Below are 13,096 nucleotides of genomic sequence, written 5' to 3'. Positions count from 1 at the left end.
CTCTGGTGATCACCTTTCTGCTCTCTGTTTCTATGAGATTGACTTTTTTAGATTCCATATATAAGTGAGATCATACAGTGTTTATCTTTCTGTGCCTGCCTTATTTCACTTGGCATAATGTCCTCCAGTTCCATTTATGCTGTTGTGAATGACATTGTTTTCTTCTTTTTTTAAGGCTGCATGTTATTTCATTGTGTGTGTACATATTTATATATACCACATTTTCTTTATTCATTCGTCCAATGAATGGACACTTGGATTGCTTCCAAATTTTGGCTTTTGTAAATAATGCTGAAATGAATATGGGAATGCAGTTATCTCCTTGAAATATCAGTTTCAGTTCCTTTGGATATATACCTAGAAGTGCGATTGTTAGAGCATATAAGTCCATTTTTAGTTTTTTGAGGTAGTGCCATATAATTTTCCATTAAGGGGTGTACCATTTTGCATTTCTGTCAGCAGTACACGAGGGTTCCAATTTCTTTGACTTCTTCAGATTTTTGTGAGGACATGAGTTCTAGGATAAAAGATCTGGAAGTCTTCTCATAATTAGAAATCAAAATCATCTAGAAAGTATAATTTGTTTTTTTACCCCTGGGAAAGATAGTTTAATTTTTTCTTGCTTTTGTCTAACTTTTATATCAACTGGCAATTTATGAAGATTCAGACCCAGTATGGGGAAAGCTAACTAATTATGTTTTGAAACAACCACTTGTCCTCAGGCTTCCGTTTAGAAACAGGATTTTTTTTTTTTTTTTTTTTTGAGATAGTATCTCACTCTGTTGCCCAGGCTGGAGGGCAGTGGCGCAATCTCAGCTCATTGCAACCTCTGCCTCCCGGGTTCAGTTCAAGCGATTCTCGTGCCTCAGCCTCCTGAGTAGCTGGGATTACAGGCGTGTGCCACCACGCCCAGCTAATTTTGTATTTTTAGGAGAGATGGGGTTTCACCATGTTGGCCAGGCTAGTCTTAAACTCCTGACCTCAGGTGACCTGCCCGCCTTGGCCTCCCAAAGTGCTGGGATTACAGGTGTGAGCTACCGCACCTGACCGAGAAACAGGATTCTAAGTGTGGACTGGGGAAGTGCATCATTCATGAGGTGGGAGTCAGTGGGGAGATGGGACACGGGCAGTGCAGTGTGCTTTGCCTTGTGCCCTGGAGTGGTGATTGCTGCCGACTCTGTTTTCAGGTGCTCCAGCAGCCCCGCGGCATGCTTTGCTGGTCTAGTTGTGCCTTGGGCTTCCCAGCTGAGATGAACCCTTTTGAGAAGGAAGCCACTTCATAGAAGTGGTCAGGAGCAGAGAAACAGCAGAAGGGGCACAAGCCTCTCATTCCCTGTCCCCTTCCCCTCTCGGACTTCCTGCCAGGATTCCAGATGTTCCCACAGGAGGGTAGGGAGCAGGTGTGGAGCTGACCTGCCCTTAGTGATGGGGCCGGTTTTGACCTTGGCTTACAGTCAGAGTCCCTCATATTTCAGCTGCAGAGGGCACTAACACCTTCTTTTTTGGAGTCCTTCAAGGCTACTGTTCATCTGGACTACATATGGGACTTCACATTTGGCTGAGTGAAATATTTATATACTGTAAACTTTATTTTTTTGTTTTTATTTTTCTGAGAGAGGGTCTCGCTCTGTCACCCTGGCTGGAGTGCAGTGGCGTGAACTTGACTCACTGCAGCCTTGACCTCCCGGCTTTAAGCAATCCTCCTGAGTAGCTGGGCCACAGGCACATACCACCATGCCTGGCTAATTGTTTAATTTTTTGTGGAGATGGGGTTTTGCCATGTTGCACAGGCTTATATACTATAAACTTTAAAAAATTAAGCTATAGAAAAAAATATGTTCTTAGTTTTCAGTGTGGTGCAAGGAAAGTATCATAAAATGTCTTTCACCTCTTGTTGACACATTATATGGTTGAAACCAAACATGCTTTTTGTTTTACAGGAAACTTTGGCTGTTCTCAGGAAATTCTAAGCATCGCTGCCATGATGCAGATCCAGAATATCTTTGTGGTCCCCCCAAACCAGAAGTCTCAGGCAGTAAGTCAGCTCTGTCCCCAGGCTGTCTGTACCAGTCTCTTTCGCTTTGAGCTTTCCTTGTCAAAACTGTACCCAGGAACTGCTGAAGACAGAGCTGTACAAATGTGATCTGCTCATGTTTTGAGTGTTTATTGTGTGCTTGATGTTGTGTCAGGCGTTTTGCAGGCGTCATTCCACTTTATCTTCATCGTAAACCTGGGAAGTAGATATTATTATCATATTTTATTTATTTATTTATTGAGAGGGAGTCTCACTCTATCGCTCAGGCTGGAGTGTAGTGGCATGATCTCAGCTCACTGCAACTGCACTCTGCCTCCCGGGTTCAAGCAATTCTCCTGCCTCCCATGTAGCTGGGATTACAGGTGTGCTCCACCATGCCTGGCTAATTTTTATATTTTTAGTAGAGACGGGGTTTCACCATATTGGCCAGGCCGGTCTCAAACTCCTGACCTCAGGTGATCTGCCCGCCTTGATCTCCCAAACTGTTGGTATTACAGGTGTGAGCCACTGTGCCCGGCCTGTTATCATGTTTTAAAGATGGAGGCACAGAGAGGTTAGATAACTCATTTACAGTTGCACAGCCAGAATTGTTGGCTCTGGATTCACAGTCCAGAGCCCCATACCTTAACCATGGAAATACCAACTTCTAGTTTCTGTCAGGGAAATTGTCACTCAGACTGCTCTGTTAGAAACCTCGGTGGGCACATTAGTGACATAAGAAGTCAGGTGCCAGGGTATAGCAGGCTAATTCTGGGCACCACACGGCATCATGGTGATATTGCAGGTGGATCATTATAAGCTAGAGAGATCCAATCCCCACCTAAGGCGCAGGCATCAGCAATGACTCATTGAGTGAACACTGGAAAGGTGGAAGGAGAAGTTTTGATACTGAAGAGTTAGATACTCAGACATAAGGTGTACTGATAGAGTTAGGTCAAAGATGAGTTCAAAGTCAGCTCCTATTTGAGAGTCAGAGAATCAGGAGCCTTATGCATGGAGGGACTGAATTTGTATGTGTAATGAGGAGGAGAGAGACTTTCTTAGGGACTGTTGGAATCCTCCTTGTCAGTTGTATAACTATAGATTACAAAGTTTTTCTGCCTCTTTGCCCAGATGCCTATGTCTGTTTTTGTTTAGTTTTGTTTTTAATTAACCTGGAGGAGCAGAGGGACGAGAACACTAACATTTTATCAAATTTCTTTGCCAGATACTTTATAGTAAATTATCTTAATCCACAGCAGTCTTGATAGGTTTAGTTTCCTGATTTTACAGATAAGGAAGTCAAGGCTGAGAAAGCTTAAGTAACCAAGCTGAGTTCTTTCAGGATATGGCAGAGCTAGAATGCTGCAAACCAGTTCTTTCTGAATCCATAACCCACACGCTATTCACCGTGCAATATTATTTCCCAGTGCAAAAGGCTCACAGGAGTCAATTTCTTTCTTTCTCTTTTGAGACAGGGTCTTGCTCTGTTTCCTTTGGGTGGAGTGCAGTGGTGCAAACATGGCTCCTGGACTCAAGCAATCCTCCCAGCTCGGCCTAGTAGCTGGGACTTGGAGGCACACACCACCATGCCCTGCTAATTTTGTTTTTTTTTTTTTTAGTTTTTGTAGTCATGGGGTTTACCTATGTTGCCCAGGCTGGTCTCAAACTCCTGGGCTCAAGCAGTCCTCCCACCTTAGCCTCCCCAAATGCTAGGATTACAGGCCTGAGCCGCCACACCCAGCCAAGAGTCAAATTCTGAATGTTGCTTTATTCTTTCCAGATTCGAGTGCACCGTAAATTTGCTGTGGAGGAGGGCGACCACCTCACTATGCTCAATGTATATGAAGCATTTATCAAAGTAAGCACAACTGCTCGAAGTGCCACCTCAACACACCACCTTCTGGAGGTGATCTAGGAAGGAGGATTCCAGAAGTTCAGTTCGTAAAGGAATGGCCAAGAGAGCCCTTGATTTTCCTTTTAGATTTATTGCCAGTACTTCTAACTGGTGGGTTGGGCTTTCTGCCTGAGTTTGTGGTGCTGTATTGCTGAGAAGAACACGGGAATCATTCACTGCTTTCCCTTGCTTGGAGATATGGTACACTAGTGGCAGGCCAGTGGCCCTGCCTCACGTCGTCTCATATCCACCGCGTAGTGGACAGAAAGGCAACATTTGAATAGGAAGTTCTGTTACATTTTCTGAGAGCAACTTGTAGTCCTGGGTTGACTCTTCAAAGCTATGCCAGATGCCGTGAGAAGACATTTAGTTGAGATCTGTGCATATTCACATATCCCACCCGTATTTAGCTATAAGTGATGTTAATTTTTTATTGTTAATATTCTTTAAAACTAAGCAAATAATACAGCTTAAAGTTCCCATAAAAATTGTTAATAAAGGTGATGAAAATTATGAAAAAAGAAACCTTACATAAAAGAAAGGGTATAGTATTTCAGATTTTTAATAGTCATTTCTTAAATATTCTTTTAGAAGTGAAGAAATACTAAATTTTTGTTTACCAGTGATTTGAGGAGATGATTCAGTTGGTGAAACGTTTTCAGAAAGAAGAAATTCACCTCTTATTGAGACTTACGGCTTAAATCAGTTAAAATTCATTTGTACAGGCACAATGTATCATCTGTAATCTGAAGCTTTCTCTACCAGTAGAAAGTGGGTATAAGTCTACATTGTGTTATTCTATGGTTGCCTTCCTGGAATATCTTTAATTACATTTTCTTTTTAAAAGCACTTTAACTTACAATATAATTTCAGAGGTACATTTCCACAGCAATAATTTACTCTAAGACATAATGATCATACTTATTCAGAAAAAATTGAATACTATTGATAGAAAAATCATGCTTTGGGGATAAATAATAGTAATTTGTAAATTATTTCTACATTGGCAAGTGTCATATTGTTGGCCTCTAGTATAATAAAGTGATAAATTCAAGCATACCAAAGAAGAAAAATTGATTTACAAAGAACCGCATGGAGAAGTGGTTCTTTCTGATAGTTTACCTCTAATGAAGGTATTTAAGATCGAAACCATCTCTACGTATCATTAAGTTCTCATTTGCTCTTTAGTGCAAAGAGTGAGGTTGCACAGCAGTCGGATGTGTGCAAGGTTGTTAATATCTGTTTTGAGAGATGGGGCAAAAAAGGGCCAGTTCCAATCTTTAGATCTCATGCCATTGAACAGCACATGGGGGAAGAGAGAAGAATGATCTTTACAACATAGACTTAGTCGAGAACACGTCTGTTTTCTAACTCCCTCTTTCTGGGTTGTTCTGTAGCACAATAAGAACTCTCAATGGTGTCAGGAACATTTCCTGAATTACAAGGGTCTTGTCAGAGCTGCGACTGTAAGAGAACAATTGAAAAAGCTTCTTGTCAAGTTTCAAGTGCCCAAGAAGTCTAGTGAAGGTGAGAAGAAACTGTCCCAGCTGGTGACTTCCCTTGCTTCATTCTGTTGAGTTGTCTTCCTGAAGTTTTCATGCTGGGCTGGTGTAAGGCAGCGTGGCGTGCTCTGTAACAACGCTGGGTTTTATATTTTGAGTTGCCTGCGTCTATGAAAATCTAAAGGTCAAGTTACATATTTTTTCCAAGGAGGTCCATTTTTCTTTCTGATGGGCATTCTTACTAAGGGAATTTCATAGCCCATGACAATACTTAAGAATCATTAACAGTCACATCAGTGCACATCATGTCATTGATTTTCCCATGTAGGCTTTGCAAGAAAAATTACTTTTTGGTTGATGATATTAGTAGCTATTACATAAAAATTAAATTTTATTTTCAACGACAAGTATTATTACAGCAAGTGCTGGGTGTTTAGCCTATGCAGTCACTAAGGGTAAGACAGAAAAGTACTATATAAGACATAGTCTCTGGCCTCTAGCAGTGACAGTGACTACTGTTAATCAGGGACATGGTAGGTTACACTGTGGCAGGGGTTCTCCAAATATTCTCTTGCTCAATCTCCCACTCTGTGAGGTGTTGGCAGTATTATCCTCATTTACAATTAGTCATAAGATCCTAGGGAGAAGTTAGATTAAATTCGGGACAATGCAGCTGGTGAGGAGGAGAGCCAGACCTGTGTGTGGCTCAGAAGTCTACGGTTTTAAGGAAGTGACACACCCGCCTCAGCAGTCAGCTTGAAAGCCTACTGTGTGCCAGGTACTCAGCCACCTCCTCAGCACCATTAGTACTTGGTAACATTTCCTGAGTGCTTATAAGTGGCCAGGCAGCGCTCTGAGTGTTCCATGTGTTTATTAATTTAATGCTCACAACAGCGCTGTGAAATGTGTGCTCTTTTCCCCTTCTTATAGGTGAGAAAAGCATGGCTAAGAGGTAAAATATAACTTGCTGAAGTTACACAGTGAGGGTATGGTGGAGTCAGAACTTGAGCCCAGGTGGTTCCATTTCAGTCTTATTTTGTCTTTATACTAAGAGTAAGTGATTAAACAATGACTGAGTCTTGGCCTTTACTCTAAGGGAACAGTGCAATGAAGGGAGAGATTCATACAAATAGACAAAGTACTGAGATTATCAGTCCTCTTAGAAGTTAAAGTAGTAGATACTTTAGTAATCATAGAAGATGTGCTGGAAAATGTGGAAGGAATGCCAGGAAGAAGGAATCCAGAGAGGGCTGGCTTGGGAAGTCTTGCAGCTTCCTTGAGGTGTGGTGGGAGTCCGGTCACGCTTTAGAGTCTGGTTGAATTAGAAAATGGTGGCAAAGCGTACTCTAGGGATGGAGGACTGGAGACAAGTGCTTGGAGTGAGGAGTGTATTAGACGCTTAGAGAATATTTGATGGGTGAATACGCTCACAAGAGAGGGAAGAGTTGAAACCTGGGCCATTGAGCCATGTTGGAGTCATTGATAGAAACAGGAAGCTTACAAGGAGCACCCAGTTGGAGAGCAGCTGGTCAAATGCCTGTCACCCAGCAGGTAGATGACAGCCTTACTTTAGCAATTGGTGTTCTTCACCTGTGTTTCATTATCAGACCTCTGCCCAGGAGAAAAGTTAAATTTAAATTCTACCCAGCCTGAGAAATTAAATCCTTAAATACTAAGGAATAAGATTTTGTAGGGTAAAATTGAGCTTTGGAGGGCCACAGGCCATTGTAGTATCTAAGATAGTTCCCTGCCCCTGCCTCCAAGAACCAGTTTTCACCCCTTTAGAAGTGGTATCACCCCTGATTAGAGTGCATATTTTACATGGAAATTTCTTATGGACAATAGGAGAGAAGAGACTGGGCATCGGATTAGATCATAGTTATACATATAGATTTGAGATTTATCAGCTCAGTGCTTAGGAACAATATAGAAAATCATGGAGACTAAATAAATTACATGCAAATTTAAAACATCTGAGTGTTAAAAAATAGAAAGCAATTAGTGAAAGATACTTTCAGCAGTCATGAGATGAAAATTAAAAACTTTATTATAAAATTATTATTATTATTTTTTGAGACGGAGTCTCGCTCTGTCGCCTAGGCTGGAGTGCAGTGGCCGGATCTCAGCTCACTGCAAACTCCGCCTCCTGGGTTTACGCCATTCTCCTGCCTCAGCCTCCCGAGTAGCTGGGACTACAGGTGCCCGCCACCTCGCCCGGCTAGTTTTTTGTATTTTTTTTAGTAGAGATGGGGTTTCACCGTGTTAGCCAGGATGGTCTCGATCTCCTGACCTCGTGATCCGCCCGTGTCGGCCTCCCAAAGTGCTAGGATTACAGGCTTGAGCCACTGCGCCCAGCCAGAATTATTTTATTTAACATAGTTAGGAAAAAACAGTTTTCGGGTTGATAAATGGGCTAAGGATTAGAACAAAAAATTCACAAAAGAAGAAATATGCCAATAGTAATCAAATAAATGTAACATAAAAGAAGGTAACCCTTTTTGCCAAAACATTACTAGTAAGAATGCAGTGAAACTGCCATTTTTATATATTGTTGATGGCTTTGGAAATAGTACCACCGTTAGGGAACTTACTTACCAACATGCTATATTCCATTGGATCTAAGATACCATCATGTGTAAGAAACATCATTTTATGTATCACCAAGGGAAAAAAAATGCTGCCAGTTATAATTGTAAAATGCTATCCTAGTTTCAGTGAATTACAGTTAGAAAACGAGGGAGTCTTAAAATTGATGAGATATGGTATGTCGTTAATGACAAAAATAACAAATTGTTAGCCTTTTGCAAAACAATTTGGAATGTATCCCATGGACATCATCTAATAGTGGGGAAGCCTTATTCGTGGAAGATGTTAGCTGTAGCAATAGAAACAACAGTTAAAATGGAACATTTGAAAATTTTGAAGAATTACTTCAATTTTCAAACACTAGCTCACAACCACAGAAGTCACGTTGTATAGTATTTCCAGTTTGTGTTTTATAGAAAGAGCGTCATTGCCATATCACACTCTTTTACAAAGGAGTCCTGAGGTCACTGACCATCCTGCAGAGCAGCACTCTTAGGTTCTAGTGCCAAGCCATGGTCCAGCCATGTGTGGCTTAGGGGAGGTTGGAGGGGTCCCAGGTTCAAGGAGCAGACCACCATAGTTCTCAGCAGTGGTTGTGGGGAGTGGGACCTCCTTAGACAGTGCCGGAAGGGCAGGGCTGGAGCCAGTTCAGGGGAGGGTTTCGAGGTGGCTTGAAGCAGTCTGGGGTGGTCCTGGGAGTGGATCCTGTGCCTTAGAGCACACGGAGCATAGGGCAGGCAAGGGTCTCACCCGCCTGTCTGTTGGCTGCCTGTGTAGGTGATCCGGATCCGGTTCTGAGGTGCATTGTCTCCGGCTTCTTCGCCAATGCAGCGAGGTTTCATTCTACTGGAGCTTATAGGTAACACGATACTTGGTGAAGTCATTTGTTAAAGGAATAGTCTTACAAATGACCCAGACCCCACAGAAACCTGTGCAGAGATAGTAATTACATAATTATTTTTACTTTCTACCATGTCTCCTTCCAAAACTGAGTTGAGGTTAGCGACATAGCTTTAAGCAAAATATCTTGACTTCCTAAAAATGATTCTCACACTTTCAGCTCATCTATATGTTGTATGTTTTAGAAGGATGACAATTTTACATCTTGAGGCTGGTAATAATTCAATTCTAATGATAGAATAACATGACCTGAAGAAACCATTAAAAGTAATCTTTCCTAGATAAGTTACTTCTACAGTTGGCTAGTTTATCATGTCTTGAGAGATCTGCAGGACTGAAGTCCCCACCCACCCTGGTACAGTGTGGTCACGTCTGGTGTCTTTGGAGGTAGCCAGGTGTTTCTCATGTGCTCATGTGCCTCCTGCTACATAACCTGATTCTTCCAGTTCCGTTTTCTAGGCACAGAAAACCACTGATCGTTGATGCCTTCCTAATGGTCTTTAGTATATTCAAATGCAGTGAAAACTCAGCATAGCTTCGCTTTCCTTTCTCCAGACTAATCATTCCAGTGCTTTGAATTGTTACTTTTAGTCTGTCTTTTGGCTCATTTTAGTTTCATAACCTCACTGTAGCCTGCTTAAAGTATAGCTATTATCATTTTCTGTTCTTTAATAAGAGCACACTCCAAAGAATTTCTCCCCAGCTCTTCTTCCTATGTGTGATTTTGTCATTAATTTTTTTTCCCTCAGAAAATATTACTGCTCTATTATCTTGAGGTCAGCCAAGAGATTCCTTGTCCTGGGCTCCTGTTAATGAGTCCAGAATTGCAGTGAGCCTTTTTTAATTTTGGCAGCCGGATCTGCTCCATTTAGTATCCTAGTAGCCGACTGTTTGAACTGCAGTATAGCACTTTACATTGATCTCTAGTCTGTTCTCTTTGTTACTCCAGGCATGTTGTGGCCTGTCAGTATCATGATTCAGTTGCCCATTGTATGAGCTCACCTCCCCACCCTGAGTTGTCTGTATTTGAGGCAACTCGTCCATGTGGAGGTGACCCCCGCAGTGGCCCGAGATCTTCCCAAGGAGTGCTGCCAGCTTGTCATCTTGATTGCTCCCACTCTCCTGGAGAGTTAGCAATTTCGACTAGTGTTTAGAAAATTCTTTTATCAGTGTCCTCAGCAACAATGTGGGCTACCTAGGAGGTTCCAGGCTAGTCATTCCTTTGAGACAACATTTAGTGTTGATCAGCTCACCACCACCTGGTAGGACAGCCCAGGACCCCAGAACACTGGCTTTATTACAGCGCCGACGAGGCGCTCTCACAGCACTTGAAGCGTTTCCCCCAAGAAACAGATCATTCTACTGAGTTGGAATTGGAAGTACTATTTCAGAGAAATTAATAGTCCAGTATTGAGCTTTCTTTCTTTTTTTTTTTTTTTTTTGAGACGGAGTTTTGCTCTTATAGCCCAGGCTAGAGTGCAATGGGGTGATCTCGGCTCATCGCAACCTTTGCCTCCCAGGTTCAAGTGATTCTCCTGCCTCAGCCTCCCAAGTAGCTGGGATTACAGGCATGCGCCACCACACCCAGCTAATTTTGTATTTTTAGTAGAGACAGGGTTTCTCCATGTTGGCCAGGCTGGTCTTGAACTGCCAACCTCAGGTGATCTGCCCACCTTGGCCTCCCAAAGTGCTGGGATTACAGTAATGAGCCACCGCGCCCGGCTGTGAGCTTTCTTTTTTCATTATCATTACGTCCTCCTATAGTCATTATCTTTAGTATTTAACTTTGCTTTTTAGATTATAGAAGAAATCACATGTATTATTTCCATTCCAAAGGAAATTGTTTTGAAAGAGCACCTGCAGAAGATACATATAAACATAGGCAGAGCATTTTATTCCCAAATGTTTTCTCTTGAGTGTCCAGATGTTGCTTTTCTCCTCTTCTCTTTTCCACATGGTTTATTGTTGACTTCTGGGGTGGCAGCCGGGGAGGGATCGAGAAAGGTTATAAGAGAAGATGGAGATAATTGTTTTGCTTGTGACAAGTTCAGTCTGCATGCTTTTTTTGGTAGTATTAAAAATATCTGTGGGAAAGTCTTGCTGTAAGTATTTAAAATGTACTTCAGACAAAATTCTTCTATGTCCCAAGGACTATCCGTGATGACCATGAGCTGCACATACACCCTGCGTCAGTCCTCTATGCAGAGAAACCGCCTCGCTGGTAAGCATGTCCTGCTGCTTAGCCTGTGCCTGCTTTGAGCAGGGCCATGTTCTTGGTTTTCTCCTGTACGTATTTCTTGACATTGCCTCTAGAATTTCTGCTCTGGGCCGGTCGTGGTGGCTCATGCCTGTAATCCCAGCACTTTGGGAGGCCAATGTGGGCAGATCACCTGAGGTCAGGAGTTCAAGACCAGCCTGGCCAACATGGTGAAACGTCATCTCTACCACAAATACAAAAATTAGCCGATCGCGATGGGCACGCCTGTAATCCCAGCTGCTCGGGAGGCTGAGGCAGGAGAATCACTTGAACCTGGGAGGCAGAGGTTGCAGTGAGCCAAGATCACACCACTGCACTCTAGCCTGGGTGACAGAGCGAGACTCCATGTCAAAAAAAAAAAAAAAAAAAAAAAAAGAATTTCTGCTCTGGCAAAGATCTCCTTAAGGAAACAGTGATATTTGTCTACTCACTCATCCACTAAGCAAACATTCATTTTCACCCACTGACTAGATGCTTAGCCCTGCACGAGGCACAGCTATGCAGAGATGAATTGGGATCCCAGCTCACAGGTTTTTGTTTTGTTTTTTTTTTTTTTTTTTTTTTTTTTGAGACAGAGTTTCATTCTGTTGCTCAGACTGGAGTGCAGTGGTGCTGTCTTGGCTCACTGCAACCTCTGCCTCCCAGGTTCAAGTGATTCTTCTGCCTCAGCCACCTGAGTAACTGAGACTATAGATGTGTGCAGTCACACCTGGCTAATTTTTGTATTTTTAGTAGAGATGGGGTTTCACTGTGTTGGCCAGGCTGGTCTCCGACTCCTGATCTCAGGTGATGCACCCACCTCAGCCTCCCAAAGTGCTGGGATTACAGGCGTGAGCAACTGCACCCGGCCCCAGCCCACAGTTTTGACATAGAGACAGACACAGAGTAGCTACCTTGGGGGAAGGGCTTTACTAGTGGCGTGGATGAAGTGCTGGGCTTGGCATATCATGTGCCAGTGAGAATCAGGGCAGGCTTCATGGAGGAGATAACATTCATCTGAACCTGGAAACAAGAGTGTTCAGGCAGAAAGGACCCAGAGGGCATTCCAGGTAGAGAAGTAGCAGGGCCAGAGCCATGGAACATAAAGGAGCCTCTTACGTTTGGAAAATGGGGAATCATTAGTATGGGTGGCCTATGAAATGGTACTGCTCTGTAACACTGCCTGGGAAGACAGAGGTAAGCACAGAAGTCTAGAGTCATCTTTATAGCATTTCATTGGTTAAGTTTAGGTTTGTCTTTAGACATCTTTATGGCATTTCAATAGTTAAGTTTAGGTTTGTCCAAGTTAATAATAAAAATTGGGGACTTACATTTTTCTTGTTTACAATTTCATTTTTCTAGAATTCATTTATATTGTATTTTACCAATAAAAAGTATTGATTAAAAGTACTGATCAACCATGGATTGGATTTTGCTTTTTTGAGACAGTCGCACTCTGTTGCCCAGGCTGGAGTACAGTGGTGTGATCTTGGCTCACTTCCACTTCCACTTCCGGGGTTCAAGTGATTCTCCTGCCTCAGCCTCCTGAGCAGCTGGGATTATAGGTGTGTGCCACCATGCCCAACTAATTTTTGTATTTTTAGTAGAGACAGGGTTTTGCCACATTGACCAGGCTGGTCTCAAACTCCTGACGTCAGGTGATCCGCCTGCCTTGGCCTCCCAAAGTGCTGGGATCACAGGCATGAGCCACTGTGCCCTGCCCAGGTTGGAAATTTTAAAGACAACAACAATTTGTCCTTCTCCAGTTGGAACATGGAGAAGCCCTGGGAAAAAGGGTGGGGCATGTGTGAAGAGAGGGAGAGAAGACAGCGGTAGATTTGAAGGCAAGAAGGTCTGTGGTCAAACACTTTGTACCCTAGAACTGCAGCTTTCAAAGTATGGTCTCCAGCCCAGCATCAGTATCACCTGGAAACTTGTATGAAATGCAGCTTCTCAGGCCA

The 13,096-nt window shown here is 42.8% G+C and overlaps 1 protein-coding gene across 8 annotated transcripts in view; it reads left to right on the top strand.

The window, feature by feature from the left end:
* The window catches only part of DHX35 (DEAH-box helicase 35), a 102,546-nt gene that overhangs the window by 58,884 nt on the left and 30,566 nt on the right, over nt 1-13,096 (top strand). For all 8 annotated transcript variants that reach the window (XR_012089429.1, XR_012089424.1, XR_012089423.1 and 5 more), the window contains 5 exons: nt 1,941-2,035; nt 3,798-3,875; nt 5,309-5,438; nt 8,777-8,858; nt 11,049-11,120. Coding sequence is in view for 2 of the 8 variants with exons in the window: in XM_073006614.1 (XP_072862715.1) it covers nt 1,941-2,035; nt 3,798-3,875; nt 5,309-5,438; nt 8,777-8,858; nt 11,049-11,120 (457 nt within the window). In the remaining 6 variants the exon portion in view is untranslated. The remainder of the gene's footprint in view (nt 1-1,940; nt 2,036-3,797; nt 3,876-5,308; nt 5,439-8,776; nt 8,859-11,048; nt 11,121-13,096) is intronic.

Source organism: Chlorocebus sabaeus, chromosome 2 (genome assembly GCF_047675955.1).
Source record: "Chlorocebus sabaeus isolate Y175 chromosome 2, mChlSab1.0.hap1, whole genome shotgun sequence".
Lineage (NCBI taxonomy): Eukaryota > Metazoa > Chordata > Mammalia > Primates > Cercopithecidae > Chlorocebus > Chlorocebus sabaeus.
The sequence above is the reverse complement of the archived record's forward strand: the minus strand, read 5'-3'. Positions and strand labels throughout refer to the sequence as shown.